Raw genomic sequence first — 16,512 nt, 5'->3', positions numbered from 1 at the left:
ATTTTAACAACGAAAAAGTTATAAGGAATGATCTGTGGCTTATTATATACATTTTTCTTAACAAAGTAGATTTGGTTGCTTATTGTGACCGCTGACGCTAACTGTGTCAAAAACTGTATTCCAAAAACAAAAGAAATATTTGAACTCTAGTTTAAAAACGGAAGTATTTACATAAGCACCAATCCGATGAAAACCTTCAAAATAAAACAACCAAAACAACGTATACAGCAAAATAATATCAATAGAAACATAGCCAATAGAAATGTAGTGATTTCTATTAATATCAGTATGAACACCACTGAAGATTATAGCATTTCCCGTTTAAAACTCACATTAAATATACTAGGAGAGACAATTGATTTCATTAAATACATCCATGTTTATGTTACTTGGAACGTATTCATACAGTTTCTGAGTTCAAACACAATTTACTCATACATGAATAAATAGCGTCCTCCAGTGGCCATGTGTAACACATTACAATGTACTGTTATTTTGCGAATGACCGGCTTATTGTCGCATATGTGTTTCCGTAGTGGTCCTCCCAACAATTTCTTCCGGAGAAACACAACATTGCAAGGAGGGCGGGATATAACAACGCGATTACTGCATACTGTCACTTCTAAAAAAACACGAAAGGTTTTTAGTATTTGTAGTTTTGCTTGGCCACACAGTTACCTCGCCTCTCCATGCTGTTGTGCCGGGTTTCGGCAGTGAGCCAGACGCTAGCGAGATGGGGACGGAGGCCACACCGAGGAGGCGGCCTCCTCCACCGTGCACCCTACTTCAGCTCCAGCCGCTGTCATGGTGTAAATCCAGGGGAAGGTAGCGCTCAGCCCGCAGAGGCAGCCCCTGCGCAGGGACTGTACCGAGACACAGTCCTCGTTCCCCGAAGTGACTTCCCCGTGAAGTTGGCCGGACAGAAGCTGCTGGACCGAGAACTCGAGATACAGAAGGTACGAGGAAGGATAGAAGCTGACGAATGTGTCCACTCAAAAACATGCCAAGTTAACAGTAATTTGCTTGCTGACAACTTGACACATTTTGTAGCATACGACATCGATCTGTTTATCCCTATTTAGTTTAATATAAAAACCCTACTATTTACAGGAGTGTGGATTTGCAGATTTGTACACCTGGCAGAGAGAGAGGAAAGCCAAGAAGGAGTTCTGTCTTCATGACGGACCCCCATACGCCAATGGAGACCCTCATGTAGGACATGCACTCAATAAGGTAATAACTGTGCCTTAACATTACCTGCTACGGTTAGGGTGCACTTTATAAGAAATCAATGATGATTCTTTTGAATGTTGCTGCCACTTGCAGTATGATTTAATCACTGTATCTGCCAATGACAATTCAAACTCTGCCAGAATAATCATTCAACTCACTGCATCTTGTTGGATTCAGATCCTGAAAGATATCCGTAATCGTTTTGAGATCCTGAGGGGGCGGCAGGTCCACTACATCCCAGGCTGGGACTGCCATGGCCTGCCCATCGAGTTGAAGGCTCTGGGGGAGTTTGGGACTGGCAGCCTTGGTCCGCTGCAGATCAGACAGAAAGGTAAAGACTGGACAGAAAGCAGGAACAATGTGAGGCCTTTAAGATGTACAGCTGCTGTAATGTGATGTTTTCTTCTCATCCAGCACGGGCGTTTGCAGAGGGGGCCATCGCTCGTCAGAAGGCTGCTTTCCAGCGCTGGGGGGTGGTGGCTGACTGGGATCAGTGCTACTACACCTTTGATGGGGCCTATGAGGCTGCTCAGCTGAAAGTGTTCCAGGAGATGCACAGCAAGGTGAGCAATGATGTGTTTTAAATGCTCTGTCAAGACTGCAAAGATCCAACATTAGTAAAAACAGTATATAAAGTAGTTTTATGGTAAAAAAAAAATCGTGTTTTTAGCTCAGGATTCATTCAGGATGAATCGATTAAACGATTTATCGACAACCCCTAGTTTATCAATGTTGATTAGCTGAACTTTAGTAGTTTTTGTAGCAGGTGTTGGATTGAAACTGAATTTGCCCCTCAGCTGCTGCAGACATATTTAGTGTTTTTTTCTACACAGTCTGATATATTTATTCCTTTTTATTGTTCATCAGGGGTTCATCTACCAGGACTACAAGCCAGTCTTTTGGTCTCCTTCATCAAGGTACTGAGTTCTTATGCTTATTGCAGAGAAGATTGTTATCTATCTTGTTCTAATATCAATATAATAACTGTTTCTGCTGCTCTTTTATGCTTTTATCTTTGCCTTAACAGAACGGCTCTGGCGGAGGCTGAGTTGGAGTACAACCCTGAGCATGTGAGCAGAGCCATCTACGCCACATTCCCCCTGAACACACTGCCACCTAAGATTGCCTCAGAAGCAGGTAACACAAATACACACACACACACACACACGTTATACAGAGCATTTCAAAATATGAACATCCTGACCATGTGAGAGACCTCTTAACAGTGTTTATGTGCATGTGTGTGCCTCAGCTGGTCTGGAAAGTGTCTCTGTCTTGGTGTGGACCACCCAACCTTGGACCATTCCTGCAAATCAGGCCGTCTGCTACATGCCCAATGCACAGTAAGTACCTGCATCACACAGATGACAAGCAGATACTTAAATCTCTCTGGCCAAACATCGCTTATATTAGGGTGATAGATATTATAAATTTGTTAATAACATAAATAAGGGCGGCACGATAAATTGTTTTAACATCACAATTGGGACGTGTGCATGTGCAATAATCACGGCCCAGGACGTGCGATTGTGAGGCAAAGTCACTGCAACACATCAAGCTGCTGATTTATTGTTGCTTGGTGAGAAAGGAGTACTACTTGCCAGTTTCTCGTTTTCATCACTAATCCACAGGAATATCCGTCTGATATCACATTAGTGCAGCCTTTAATGAGAGCACAGAGTGAACTGATCGCTGAGCTGCAGTCTGTGTGTCACCGGCCTGTAAACTGTAAACAAGCACGCGGCGCTGCTGCTGTCACAGATCATGTCGGCGGGATGATCGAGGCAGACTTTGAGCTATGCATGGCGGATTTCAGTGTGGGTATTGTCGAAATCAGCGGCACCTTGTCCCGGTGCTCGTTGACACTTTGGCCGCATATATGGACCGTCCGCGGAGCGGACGTGCTGTGAACATTACAGCACACACACGGCGTGAGGTTGTGTATGCCGACAGGAAGTAGGAGATGTGAGCTTTTGTTTCTAAAGGTTACCATCACCAAACTGATCACGCTGATAAAACATACACTTGAATACTGTTTGAAATGGTAGATACCATACTGTATAAGTACAGCATATATAGCCCACAAGTGTATTTGTGCTTATTTTATAAAGAAACGTGTCGCTCCACCTGAACTCTCTGTACTTTTTCATGCAGAGTCTGAACCAAGAGTGATGAAAGTATGAGGGAGGTTTTGTTTTGTTAGAGGAAAATAGGCTTATAAATAATAAAAAGTGTGATTGGTAATTGTAAACATACATACACACACTGCTTTTATCTGGTATAGCTTCCTGTATTTTTTTATATCGCAATAAATATCGCAGAACAAAAAGTTATTGCAAAGTCACTATGGTGCAATATGGTGCAGCCCTAGTATCAATAAATTCTTAACTCTCCCTGTTAATTTGTAGCACAGGTTGTAAATCTTCATCATCCTCATCAGTTTGCACTTTGTTTGATTGTTAAATAAATCCTGACAGACGGAAACCACAGCTTTCTTTCCCAGAATGCTCGTGCAACCTCGCTGCTTTGTGCTAATGTTTTGGTTTGTGTCCATGGGGATGATTGCTAGCTGAGAAATGGTGCCGTGGCTACAGCAGACGGCACTTTTCTTGTTCTTCAATAGATTCTAACCAATACTGACTCTATGGCAGAGTCTGATTTTGATATTTGAGAGTTAATTCTGAGTCTTGTTTCGCGTTTGCAGGTATTCTGTGGTGAAGAGAGCTGACAACTCTGAGCTGCTCTTAATGGCCACTGAGCGCACAGCCAGCCTGGCTGCACTGCTCGGCACAGAGCTGGAGAGTGTAGGCACGTTCACAGGTAATTGTTACACACACACACACACACACACACACACACACACATACACTGCAGTCTTCAGGGTGTGTCTAGTAGTATAACATTCCCATGCTAATGTCCTGTTTCTTCCTCCAAGGCTCCCAACTTGAAGGTGGGATATGCAAACATCCCACACTTCCTGACAAAGAAGTGCCGCTGTTGCCAGCCAATCATGTGACTATGGGAAAAGGGACGGGATTGGTCCACACAGCACCGGCTCACGGCATGGACGATTACAGCGTGGCTTCACAGTTTAAACTGTCTGTGGTAGGTTCTGTAACATGACCACAACATTCAGTGTTAAAATATGTTCAGTTGATAAACAGAAAGTTAGGACCAGAACTTTTTATAATTGATAAACTGTTTCAGTCATTTATTAAGGAAAAAACTAGGGATGCACGATGTTGGATTTTTTGCCGATATTTTCCAACCCATTTTGCCGATGTTGATACCGATATATTAGGCACATTTTTTTCCGCAGAGAGCAAGTCTCCCCTGTAGTAGAATTGATATCATGCCTACTCTTATTGTAGCGGCCCACAGGCAGATGCAGAAGTAACATAACACAGTGCTTTTTAAAATGTACACACTCACTGGGCAATATAAGAAAAGTACTTAAAATTAGGTTATGTACAAAACGCCATATTTATTTGTTTGTTTCTTTTAAATAAAACTGTAATATTCATTTAACTTAGACAGGCTTGGATGATGCTCTCCCTGAGACAGTCCTGACAACAGCCACAACTAGGGCAGATTTTACCAACTGCACAGAACAAATACATCAAATGAAATCAACCTTGCTGTCTGTTTTGAAAACTTTGAAAAATTGCCATACCGCAGACATCGTGCACCCTTCTTCACGCTTGATGGAAGAGGCGTGGTGCAGGTGGTGCACGTGCACTCTCGTGCCGAGGTAATGTCGTAGCATTATGTCGAGCTTCTTTAGGGAATCATCGAACATTTAGGCAGAATTAAAGCGTTGTTTTATCGGCGGAAAATATCGGCAGAAAAATGACATATCTGCCGATGCCGATATGTCAATTTCAAACCATCATCTGCAGATACTGATAACATGCAAAAAAAAACATGATTGACATGACATGCTATAAAATGCTTTGTGTTTCTGTGTGTTTGTGTTTTTTCTCTTACCAAGGAGTGTATGGTGGACGAGGATGGCAAGTTCACTGACCTAGCCGGCCCTGAGCTGCAGAGTTTGTCTGTGATGACAGAAGGAACAGACAAAGGTACAGCAGAAAAGTAAAAGCACATTCTCTTAACTCTTGTGGGTGTGTGAGTGCACTGTAAGCAGCTGTGTTGTCCTCTTTCTTGTTTCTGTTTGTGGACTGCGTGTGTCAGTGATTTCCATGCTGAAGGATTGTGGGGCTCTGGTGAAGGAGGAGCAGTGCGTCCACAGTTACCCGTACGACTGGAGGACAAAGCAGCCTGTCGTCATCAGGCCCAGCAAACAGTGGTTCATCAACACTGCGTCGCTTAAAGACCAAGCCAAGGTAAAGCTGGAGCACATTTGTGATCAGACTAGTTTCTGCTGAACTCCTCTTCATGCTGGGAAGAACACAGTTTGTTCCTGTTGCACAGAACATGATGCCTTTTACCTTTACAGAAAGGGATGTGGTTTATCTTTCAAAGATGGAACTCACTTTACACAAACATTGATAAATGCTGCTGTTGTCTGTGTGTTTTTTTAGGAAGCTCTGCAAAAGGTGCGAGTTTTGCCCGAGTCAGCGCGGGGCAGCCTCCTGACCATGTTGGACAGACGGACCTACTGGTGCATCTCCAGACAGAGAAGCTGGGGCGTCCCGATCCCAGTCTTCTACCACAGAGAGACCGGAGAGGCTCTCATCAACAAGTAGGCTGACACACAACACACATGCCGACAAACAGGCTTGAACACATGCTTGGATACAGACAGGAACTACATGCGTAACATGTTTAGAGATACTCACACAAGTATGTGATTCACTGAGCATCCTCCATGTGTCTGCAGACACACAGTGTCCCACATTGCAGAGCTCTTCAAAGAAAAAGGAAGTGACTGTTGGTGGGAGCTTCCCATCGAGACTTTGCTGCCTGCAGAGGTGCTCAAGAAGGTGAGTATGATGTATTGTGTAGGGTTGTCAACCTTTATCGATACTCTACAGCTTTTAAAAAAAACCAACAGATCTACAGTCAGATTTTAACCCAAAGCTGCAACGAGAAAGAGAGCTAGCGCTGTTCATGAGAGTAAAGCAGTGAAACAGAGAAGATATTATTTTCTGATTGTTTCTCAGCACTCTTAACAACAAACTAACACGCCTACACCTCCGTACAACCCGCAGGAAGGTACAAGAGTTTGTTTTTACAGCCCGAAGTCGACCTGCGTGTGTCTGTCTGCTCCGCCCTCCATCACACCTGGAGCTCTGTTACAGCAACGACACAGCGGACTCTTCTCATTCAGTCTTCTCAACGGCAGATAAGACATTTTGTGAAGTCCCTTTCACGTCTCATAAAGATGCAAACGTTGCAGACAGACAGAGAGCAGAGAGACAGACAGAGAGCAGAGCAGAGCAGACAGACAGACAGACAGACAGAGAGCAGAGCAGACAGACAGAGAGACAGACAGCCATGTTTTCACTGAGTGCCGACCTGCGGACTGTCGGCTGAGCTCCAGACCTCTGCTCAGCGACGGACGTCCAGAAAATGTCCCAAACAGCAGAATAATAAGAAGAGTAGAAACACAGCTGAAGGGCAGATCCTCACCAGCTCACACTTCTCCTGGGTGATGAGTGATGATTAAGAGGGAATGTTTTAAGATGGAAAATCCTTCTGTAGCAGCCCTGTGTGAAGGGGGAGAATTGAAAACATGTTTTGTTCCTATCACTTGTATTTTTGTTGCCGTGGTATCGACACAGGTATCAAGATCGTTCCTTGTATTATTTTTTTTACCTGTACTGTATCGAAGTTCTGGTGACAACACCTGACCGTGCTGTTGTGTGTGTCTGAATCAGAGTAAAGCAGGACCAGTGACTGACTATGTTTGTGGAGAAGACGTCTTAGACATCTGGTTTGACAGCGGAGCATCGTGGGCGGCTGTGCTCGAAGGTACGTCTGAAATGTCTTCATTTGGTGGGAATCAGAATCTGTGAAAATCTGTTCAGTCAAATCAGTTTTGAGAGAAGATTGCTTTGCTGTAAGATTTAACATGGAGGTGATAATGCAGCTCCTTACACTGACACTGATCAGAGGAGCAGCAGATAATCCTGCTGCTCACTTTGGTGACAGCCGGCCTTTAATCAGGCCTCTGGTCATTAGTTTTATTGTTCAGAAAGCTTCTTACACTTGCCTGACGCAGTCCAGCCATTAAGTTCCTTTGCTAAGTATATTGTAAGCACAAGCAAACCTGGATTAGGAAGCAGTGCAGTCTCAGCACGCCGGGGTCACCGTGCTGACGGTCTGCAACTCAGCATGAGCAGCACTGCAGACAATAACATTTGTTAATCAACACCAGAGAGATCCATGAAAAGTGTTAACTTACTGTAGCTTTCAAACATTAAACCATACATACAGAAGAGAGGGGGGATTTGGACTGAAGAAAAGGAAGTTCTCTCAATTAGTTACTTAGTTACCGAAAGTCACAATGGAGCCGATAACTAAAGACGTAACATGCTTGATTCTGAAAATAAAATGTGTTGTCATTCCCAGAGGAGAAAGAGGGAGACTCTGAGGAGCCTGAGTCAAGTCTCAGCTGGCTCCCCGCTCCGCTCCGCAAACCTCTGGTCACAGGTTGTTCCATCATCCACCTGCTGCGGACACGGCAGCCTTTGTCTTCTAACACGTCTTTGGTTTTCTCTGAACTTTGTTTCTCAGGCTTTAACTCCAGTCGTCTCTCCATCTGCTCATACTTCCTCTGTTTGCCGTCAAATGCTCTTTAGCCTGTTAGAAATACTCTTGCAGGGAATATACACAGGCCACGTATTTGAAGCGTTTTTTTGACACGCGTGTGCCGGGACAGAACTGCTCTTATTTTATTCACTGGTGCAATCTCCGAGTAAGCGAGTAATTTTCTGCTGCTCCGTTTGTTTTACGCGTCATGTGTGTTTTTTTCCCGCTGCTGCGCGTCAGTGAAGCGTAGAAAGCCACTGACTGCTAAATACATGCCAACAACAGAGGAATCCATGTTAAACGACGTGAGTTTTTGGCGTCACTACCACCCCTATTTATGGACAGGATTTAAACCACCATTGGCTGACTTTGAGACTCATCTTTGCTGTAGCTGCAGCCGGAGTAGATTCAAAAATAGATGCTGCTGTGACGCATACGTGTCGCACACGTTCGTCTGACGCTACAGTGTCGGTGTAGATTCCCAGTTACACACATGAACAGGTATGTTCTGTACACTTAGGTGGCATCTAGTCAAGCTAGACGGGTATCTGTTATTTCCACTCTGCAGAGCACGGCACTAATCTGGTCGGCACTTAAAACTGACATTTTCCACCAATTCAGCAAATTATGACCAAAATTGTGCCATGAGGAGTATTAAAGCATTCATGATGTGGCAGTGGGAGATAACGCGGAACTCTTCAGAACAGCATGAATCTCCATCTCCTTCTCTCTCTCTTCTGCACGCAGGATGTACACAGAGTGATGGCTTTGGACAACACTTTGGCCGTTTGCTTCTTTTTTCCAGGAATGGACAAAACTCTCCACTTTCCTTCTCTCTGATGCGTCTGTGGGTGATCTGTTAAAAAGCTGCCATTTTACGACTAACAGTGGCTGGTCCTCTTCTCTTTTCCAGACATCCCTGTCCTCCTTTGGACGCACACTAACCTTGTATTTCACCTTTAATTTAGTGGCCTGAGTTTACGAGCATCTTTCTCACCCCTCTTTTCTCTGCTTCACCCAGAGTCAGACTCCAGAGCCGATGCATACGTAGAAGGGAAGGATCAGATCGGAGGCTGGTTTCAGTCGTCGCTGCTCACCAGTGTAGCTGTCAGGAACAAGGCGCCTTACAAGTGAGTGTCCCATCCACTCGCTGTGTTATGCAAGAGGTCTAAATGACTGGAAAAGACTCTGTGTACACGATACATAGAAAACAAGTATTGCATCATAACTATCTTTCTGGTAAAGCAGGCTTGATTGATTTTTAAAGTACACAGAACAGAATAAGATAAGAGATAACATTTCTCGCTTGATTGACGTGCCAAAATTGACACAAAGTTAAAGTTCTTCATAGTTAACCATTAAAATAGTCTTTGCTAAAACCATTCTTTTAAAAAGTACTTCTTCTGTTACACAAACCCAAATAAGTATAATATCATCATTTTCCCAGTACGAGACACGGATGTTGTGTATTTGTGTGTAGGTCTCTGGTGGTCCACGGCTTCGCTGTCAGTGAGAAAGGAGAAAAGATGTCCAAGTCTGTGGGCAACGTAGTGGATCCTGATGAAGTCATTAATGGAGGAAAGGTAACTCTCTTCCTTTCTTGGAACCCATCGGCTGTAGTCTGAAGACGATATAACCTCTTGGAGCAATGCTGAACATGTCGGGCGTGTCCGGTTTAGCCAGCGGTTAGCGATAAACGACTTCCAGCCAGGACTTCCTTCTCCGTGCGCTGCATTGTTAACAGCCAGTTAGCAGCTCGGGAAGTGACCGTGTGTTCAGATCAAAGTGAGGGGAAATCCTCCCTCCAGATATGTCTGCTAAATAAACGCTGTCATCTCTTGGTTCGTTCCATCTCCCGGAGGAGCGCCCGTTCATCTGTTTGAGTCTCAGTTTCACTGTAAACAGGAAGTTACACAGAGGCTGCACTCTGGCTTACTGCAGCGGGATGAAGCCCAAACAGAAACAGATTTTCTTGTGATCGACTTTAATTAACGGCTCTTCAGTTTGCTGAAAGAACAACATCATGATGCAGATTAGGAACAACATGAAGCTTTGTCAGGCCTGTCTTCAAGAGGAGAAGAACACTACTTTAACATGAGACGTTTGTTGAACGGAGGGCGGAGCCATCATTTGTGATGCATTCAAGGAAGTCGGGAAATCTAAACGCTGAGAGGCTTTTATGACACCATCAAGAGAATTGTCTCAAGTTGAATTTGTGATCTAGAACAGATAGTTAGCTGAACTTGCTGCAGATGTCTGTTTATAGAGATTAACACTCGGAGAACTTCTCATACTAAAATCCAGTCGCTCCCACGTTCTACATTTTCATGTAGATTCTGTAAGTAGAGATGAAGCTAACACTAGAGCAGAGATGGTGAAAAGGTTTTATTTAGAAACAAGTACAGCATATGTGGTATGTTGTTTGTTATTCAGGAGGCCTGACCCTTTCACTTTTAACATTTTTAAGGATCAAGTTTTATTTGTATTGAGGATGTATCACTACACACTGACAACCGAACATCAGTTCATACTTTTAATCATTATTTAATTTGAATAATTCATAATTATTAAATGAATTTGATAGTCTTTCATAGGGTTATATACAAAGTCTTATCATTGATGTTTTGTCTCTCTTAAACACCTTGTCTCATGTCTCTGGTGTATTCAGGACCCCAGTATGCCAGCGTACGGTGCAGACGCGCTGCGTTGGTGGGTGGCCGAGTCAAACGTCTTCTCTGAGGTTCAGATCGGACCCACTACTCTCAACTCAGCCAGAGACAGCATCAACAAGGTACCAGAGCAGTGAGGACACAGAGCAACTGACTGATTCTGTTACATGAATGAGAACTTTCACTCTGTAATCACATTTCTCTCTCTAGTTGAGGAACATGCTGAAGTTCCTGCTGGGTAACCTGCAGGGCTTCGACCCTCGCATGCAGGCTGTGGACCCCAAAGAGATGCACTACGTCGATCAGTACATATTGCACCTGCTTCGCGAGTACAGCATCAAGGTGTGTTGAGGTGTTGTCATCCCAGTCCAAACAGGACCAGCTTCTCGCATAACTGAGGATACCAAGAGCCACTAATGTGTGTGTGTGTGTTTTTGCAGGTGACAGATGCCTACAATGAGTTTGATGCCGGCAGGGTCATCCGTATCCTCCAGGCCTTCATGTCCAGAGACCTCTCCAGCTTTTACTTCAGCATCATCAAAGACAGGTAAAGACTTTTAAAAGATGAGAACCACACAGACCACACTGTGTTTGTCTGTGATGTGTCTTTACTTTCCTTTAACCCTGTATGACCTGAAAATTAGTTTCAGTAAATTCTAAGTTTTTGAAATGGAGCCTTCTGACAAAAGAAAAAGTAAATAACATGAGATTTGTTTTGTATCATATTTGATACATCAGATGTTTCTGTTTTGCAATGTACTGGTTACTGTGTGTTTTAAACAAATAAAAGCACACACAACAAATCATTTTTAACCCCTTAAACCTCCTTTTATAAAGCTGATGTAACCACCCACAAAAAAATATTTACAGACTGGGTGTCTGTGACGACTTTCGCCGAAAAAATCACAAGCGGCGCCCAGTTAGTGACGCGTTTTCCATCAGCCAGCAGTGGTTGGTCTGCCAGAGAGGGTAGGCGGAGCTAAGCGGCTGCTTTTCCGCTCTCTACAAGTGTTGCGAGTAAACAGTAATCTACTATGGCTGAACAAACAAAGAAAAGATGGATGACTACAGATACAACTTCAACAAGAAGTGAAAATCCAAAGAAGAAGAAACAAACTCGACGCTCAGATGAAGCAAACAGTCTGAAAAGGAAAGCGACCGTCAGCCAGGAAAATCAAGAATTACAATGGTGGACGTCTGGTTAATTTGGGACGTATGCACCCGCAATTCCTTTTATCGCCACTGGGTGCCGCCAAATACAACAAAACTGTGAACTTCGAGATTATGTCTTTAAATTCTCCCTTGAGCGTCTTCAAACTTAGAAAAAAACATTTGTTTTTTTATTGAACTTCAATTTTTTTTGTGAAAATCAATTTGCAAAAGAAAATTATAAGCAGGAGAGCCAATGACTCATCTTTTATTGTGATAAAGCAGGTTGTGTATGTAAAAAAACAACAGTGTACACTCTAAATATGCAAACCATGTTGTTTACACCTAGGCGTTTAATCTTTATGGAATGCATAAAGTGCTAAAAAAAAATGTATTGATAAATATACAGATACATTAACTTAATACTTGATGAATCTAATTTGATAAACACATTTTCAACACAATTTTACTGTAAAATAAGTTTCGAAATATAAGGTCTTTATTTGTTTCTTTAATTACGTACATATTCCTCTTGACGTACCAGTTAATATTTCAGTGTTTTTCCTGCCTTAACCTTTTAAAAATTGGCAAAAATATCAGTGAAAAACCCTGAGTGGGTCGCAGACTGATGACCTGCGTTTTTGAAGTCTCATCCAAAGGTCCTCTGGGTCTGATATTTTTCCCCATGGTGGATTATCTGTTCACTACATGTGTCTGGCTGTATTAAACAGGTTTTTCAGTAAAGACATTTTCACACTTACAATGTGGAGAATTAAAAAACGTGTGTATCACATATATTAACCTTGGTTATATACTTTTGAGAATTTGCCCTAGTTTTACATTTCTTGGGTGTAAATGACAAAAAGGTGCAAAGCGTCTTTGATTTGGTTTTTGCCTCAGTCAAAGCGGCAACAGGGGTTGTAATTCCTGCAACATCTGTTGGTGATCCCGCCCGGTCCGGAGAGGTCTCTGGACTATTAGTCCACAAGTACTTGTATTTGCCTCTGACAGGCTTCAAGTTCTACAGAAAGGATCCCTACAGAGATAAACGTTTCTGTGAAGTAAGATTGTCCTTTTTATATCAATGGAGTCTGGTGGTTTTGAAGAGAGCGGTGGTTGTTTCTGGTTTCTTTCCTCAACAAAATGCTCAATCTCTGTGGGGATCCTTTTTCATAATGTTCTAAGACACTTAAAATAACAATCTGAGCCCGTCAATTGGAGACATTACAGTCTTTATACAGCTGGGGGTTAGGCCATCTTTAGTTTGAACTTACTCGTAATTAACTCACCAAAATATGTCAAAGCAGGACCCAGATAAGAAACAGGGGGGGTTCACCTTTAAGAATCTTTTAAACTCACACATAAATTTGTCCTTTGTCTCTCTCCGTCTATTCCTTTATTTCTGCCTTCTTCAATCAGGCTGTACTGTGATCCCGAGGACTCGTTGGGCAGAAGATCATGTCAGACAGTCTTAGAGGAAATTCTGGATGGAGTCACCAGATCTATTGCTCCCATCCTGCCACATCTAGCTGAAGAGGTCTATCTCCACGCACCAGGACATGACGGTGTGTGTGTGTGTGTGCCTGTTGGTTTGTGTTGTCACATTACTGAAGTTACTCCTTGGAAGATTATTCATAAACTGTGATTGTTTCTGCAGAAGGGGAGACGTTATTCAAGAGCGGCTGGGTCAAAAGCAGCTCTGTGTGGCGGCGACCAGGATTGGAGGAGGCGGTGGAGGGAGCGTGTGCCATCAGGGACTCCTTCCTGTCCTCCATTCCAGGCAAAAATGCAGCTCAGTATGACCTCACTGTCGCCATTGAACCCGGACTGCTGTTTGAACTCATGGAGGTAACACACGCTTGTTAATTGAGTTAGATGTATTCAGCCAAAAGTTAGGACATCATGTTGAATTTATTGCGTCTATTCAGTGGGACAGTATAAAAGCAAACTCTCCTCGTTCTCCCTCCCAGTCTCTTCAGGAAGAGCCCTCCTCCACCTCCTCTCAGCTGGCCGAGCTGATGATGGTGGCGCGGGTCAACCTGACCAGCCAGCTGCCCCGCGACCTTCCCCACGATGCCGTGCTGAGCCACGGCAACTTCCTCATCAACCTGGAGGGTGAGGAACATTAAGCTACTGGTGTTATGCTGTAATGTTTATTAGCAAAGGTTAAAATATAAATATAAAGCAAACATTTCCACACATAACGTCAGCTCCCTGACTCTGAGCCCTCTGCTTTACTGGATATTTTTGATCCATCTAAAAAGTGTGGTGCTGTTGTTTATGCAAATACTTACATAATGCATGTATCACTAAGTGAGATTAATAAGCCAGCTATCTTGAGGCTAGCTCCTCCGTTTGGTTAGAGAAGACGCACTTTTGATACATTTTTTGGCATCTAAAAAGTGGGCTGCGTCCTAAATACCAGTGCGACCAATATACCATTATTAAACGCAGAGAGGTATTTTATTGTGTTACTCTATTTTACCCAGACGATGGCGCTATAATCTAGCAAAAACTTTGTCACGGACATGCGCCGTCATCATCGCCAGTGCAGCCGCCATCCTCACAACAATCAATGTTAGCGTAGGCTGAGCTGAACTACCGCCCCGGTAGTGAGCAGGATTACAAACTCGACATGGCGACAACAGATGGAAGGCTAATTTGTGCTTCAAATGAAAATGAACCACTTGTGAAATGTTTCAACTTTCCTTCTCTTCTTTAAAATTGTAATCTCGAAGATCTCATTTTCGTTCTCTTTGGTGACACCTGTGGTGATAAACGGTAATTGCAGGAGCACACTCCCCAGATATCCAGACAGTGCTGCATGTGTGACGTCCACGGTTGGCTCCGGTTGTAACTCTTGATTTTCCTGGCTGACGGTCGCTTTCCTTTTCAGACTGTTTGCTTCATCTGAGCGTCGAGTTTGTTTCTTTTTCTTTGGATTTTCACTTCTTGTTGAAGTTGTATCTGTAGTCATCCATCTTTTCTTTGTTTGTTCAGCCATAGTAGATTACTGTTTACTCGCAACACTTGCAGAGAGCGGAAAAGCAGCCGCTTAGCTCCGCCTACCCTCTCTGACAGACCAACCACTGCTGGCTGATGGAAAACACGTCACTAACTGGGCACAGCTTGTGATATTTCGCGATTGTCGCCACAGACACCCAGTCTGTAATACTGCAAATGAAAGACTTTCATCAGTGGGCCATAGGCTCAATCACCACTGTGTTACCTCATTCGGCGGTAGATAGTGACAGACAAATGTTTCGGAAAATCTTCCAGATTATTACTTAAACTGTTTTATTATTTCTACAGCTTCTCACTTAAACTTGTGTGGTTCTATTGTTTATTTTTCCAGCTTTTTGCAACTGCAAGAACCAAATTGCCTTTCAAATTTCACCAAAAGTCGTTTTCTCCACCAATTATGTTGTTACTTGTAATGAACAACTTTTAATTTTTCTTTTTAAATGAACATCACGACTCCAAGAGCCAGCGTTACCTGAGCCAGTTATCACTTACTAAAGGTTCTGTTCGGCCAGCTTACCAGAAGGGAGCCAGACTCATGATGCTTTCCTGAGAAATCTAAGTAACAAAATATCTGCAGTGAAAAGGTAGTATTTCCCATTGTGGAAAAACATGTTGCTCAGTGTGTGTGTGTGTGTGTGTGTGTGTGTGTGTGTGTGTGTCCGTCAGGTGGTGTTATCCGCGAGGACAGCGCCTACAGTATAGCAGTTGTTCCCACCTCTGCTGCCCGGTGCCCGCGGTGCCGACGCTACACCGCCGACTCAGCAGACTGCCTGTGCCCGCGCTGCCAGACCATCGTCTCACAGGCCCACTGACAGGTCACAGATACCCTGTCACCATGACGACCAGCAAACATCACATTGGCTGTTTTGTTTTCCTGGCCAAAGGTAAAGCTGCTCTTGAGAGGCCGGCTTTTACAATCCTCGTCTCCTGAGCTGATGGACTCCAGCTCACTTGCCTCACTTCTGTCTGCTCTCGTCTTTGCCGCTGCCCGCCAAAAACACCTGCAGCTTTATTTCACAGGGCTGCCGTTGAGAGAGAATGGCCTGATTGCATATAAGCATACTGTTCCTCACTGTTTTTATGCACTTAAGATTAACAGCAGGTGTGAACTGTAACCAAAAGTGTCCGCGACAGCCTCGGTCATGAATGTGCTGGTTGAATCTGAGGCTGAGCATGAGCAGGATTACTTACTGTATATATGCAGGTTGGAATGGAGGAAGTTGATTAGAAGAGATGCCATTCAGAGGGGTTATCGGTTATTTTTAATGTATGGATGAAAAGGAATTGACTACAATGAGTGTCACTGTGTGACAACAGTAGTGTTTATTTTGGTTGTGGGTAAGTTCTGTCTTTGTTTGATAAATCCTTGTTTACTTTCCCATAAAATCCCTGATGTATGAAAACAATGTGTCTAAATTATAAATAAAGTTTTATCTCTGAACTTGAGCGTCAGGAGAAGTAAACTGCATTATCTCAGCTTTTGGTTATTTTTCGAGATCTGGTGTGAAACAGCTGGTTTCAGCTTCTCACATGAAATGATTTCCTGCTTTTGGTCATTTTATAAATTAAGACTTTTCAATAATAATAAAAGAAATGTAATGACAATGGGCTGTGGGAAATTATGATCAGCACTTTTCAGAACGTTCTCATGTTTTATAGACTCTATGATCAATGTAATAATCCTAAAAGTAATTGATTCATCTTTAACAAAAAATTAAGT

At 43.3% G+C, this 16,512-nt stretch overlaps 1 protein-coding gene across 2 annotated transcripts; it reads left to right on the top strand.

Moving 5' to 3' along the window:
* Window positions 1–573: 573 nt before the first annotated feature.
* Window positions 574–16,263, top strand: iars2 (isoleucyl-tRNA synthetase 2, mitochondrial). Of its 2 annotated transcripts, XM_069662429.1 has the most exons (24): window positions 574–956; window positions 1,111–1,233; window positions 1,411–1,564; window positions 1,648–1,796; window positions 2,101–2,150; window positions 2,261–2,370; window positions 2,486–2,576; window positions 3,938–4,053; window positions 4,169–4,338; window positions 5,225–5,315; window positions 5,428–5,579; window positions 5,778–5,938; window positions 6,077–6,179; window positions 7,077–7,170; window positions 7,771–7,851; window positions 8,972–9,080; window positions 9,431–9,533; window positions 10,619–10,741; window positions 10,830–10,961; window positions 11,060–11,166; window positions 13,188–13,333; window positions 13,426–13,616; window positions 13,739–13,883; window positions 15,459–16,263. In XM_069662429.1, the coding sequence occupies exons 1-24, from the start codon at window positions 690–692 to the stop codon at window positions 15,602–15,604; spliced, it is 3,114 nt and encodes a 1,037-aa protein (XP_069518530.1). In that variant the 5' UTR covers window positions 574–689; the 3' UTR covers window positions 15,605–16,263. The 2 variants fall into 2 exon arrangements, with proteins under 2 accessions (XP_069518530.1, XP_069518531.1); XM_069662430.1 differs by lacking the exon at window positions 7,771–7,851.
* The last annotated feature ends 249 nt before the right edge of the window (window positions 16,264–16,512 follow it).

Source organism: Semicossyphus pulcher, unplaced genomic scaffold, assembly GCF_022749685.1.
Source record: "Semicossyphus pulcher isolate SPU_LCO1_2020_fin unplaced genomic scaffold, fSemPul1.0.p SCAF_14, whole genome shotgun sequence".
Classification (NCBI taxonomy): Eukaryota; Metazoa; Chordata; class Actinopteri; order Labriformes; family Labridae; genus Semicossyphus; species Semicossyphus pulcher.
The sequence above is the reverse complement of the archived record's forward strand: the minus strand, read 5'-3'. Positions and strand labels throughout refer to the sequence as shown.

Coding starts and splice junctions, on each gene's coding strand:
- iars2 (XM_069662429.1), top strand. CDS start 690: ATGCTGTTGTGCCGGGTTTCGGCAGTGAGCCAGACGCTAGCGAGATGG. Junction 5,316..5,427: donor GACAGAAGGAACAGACAAAG/GTACAGCAGAAA, acceptor TGCGTGTGTCAG/TGATTTCCATGCTGAAGGAT. Junction 5,580..5,777: donor CGCTTAAAGACCAAGCCAAG/GTAAAGCTGGAG, acceptor GTGTTTTTTTAG/GAAGCTCTGCAAAAGGTGCG.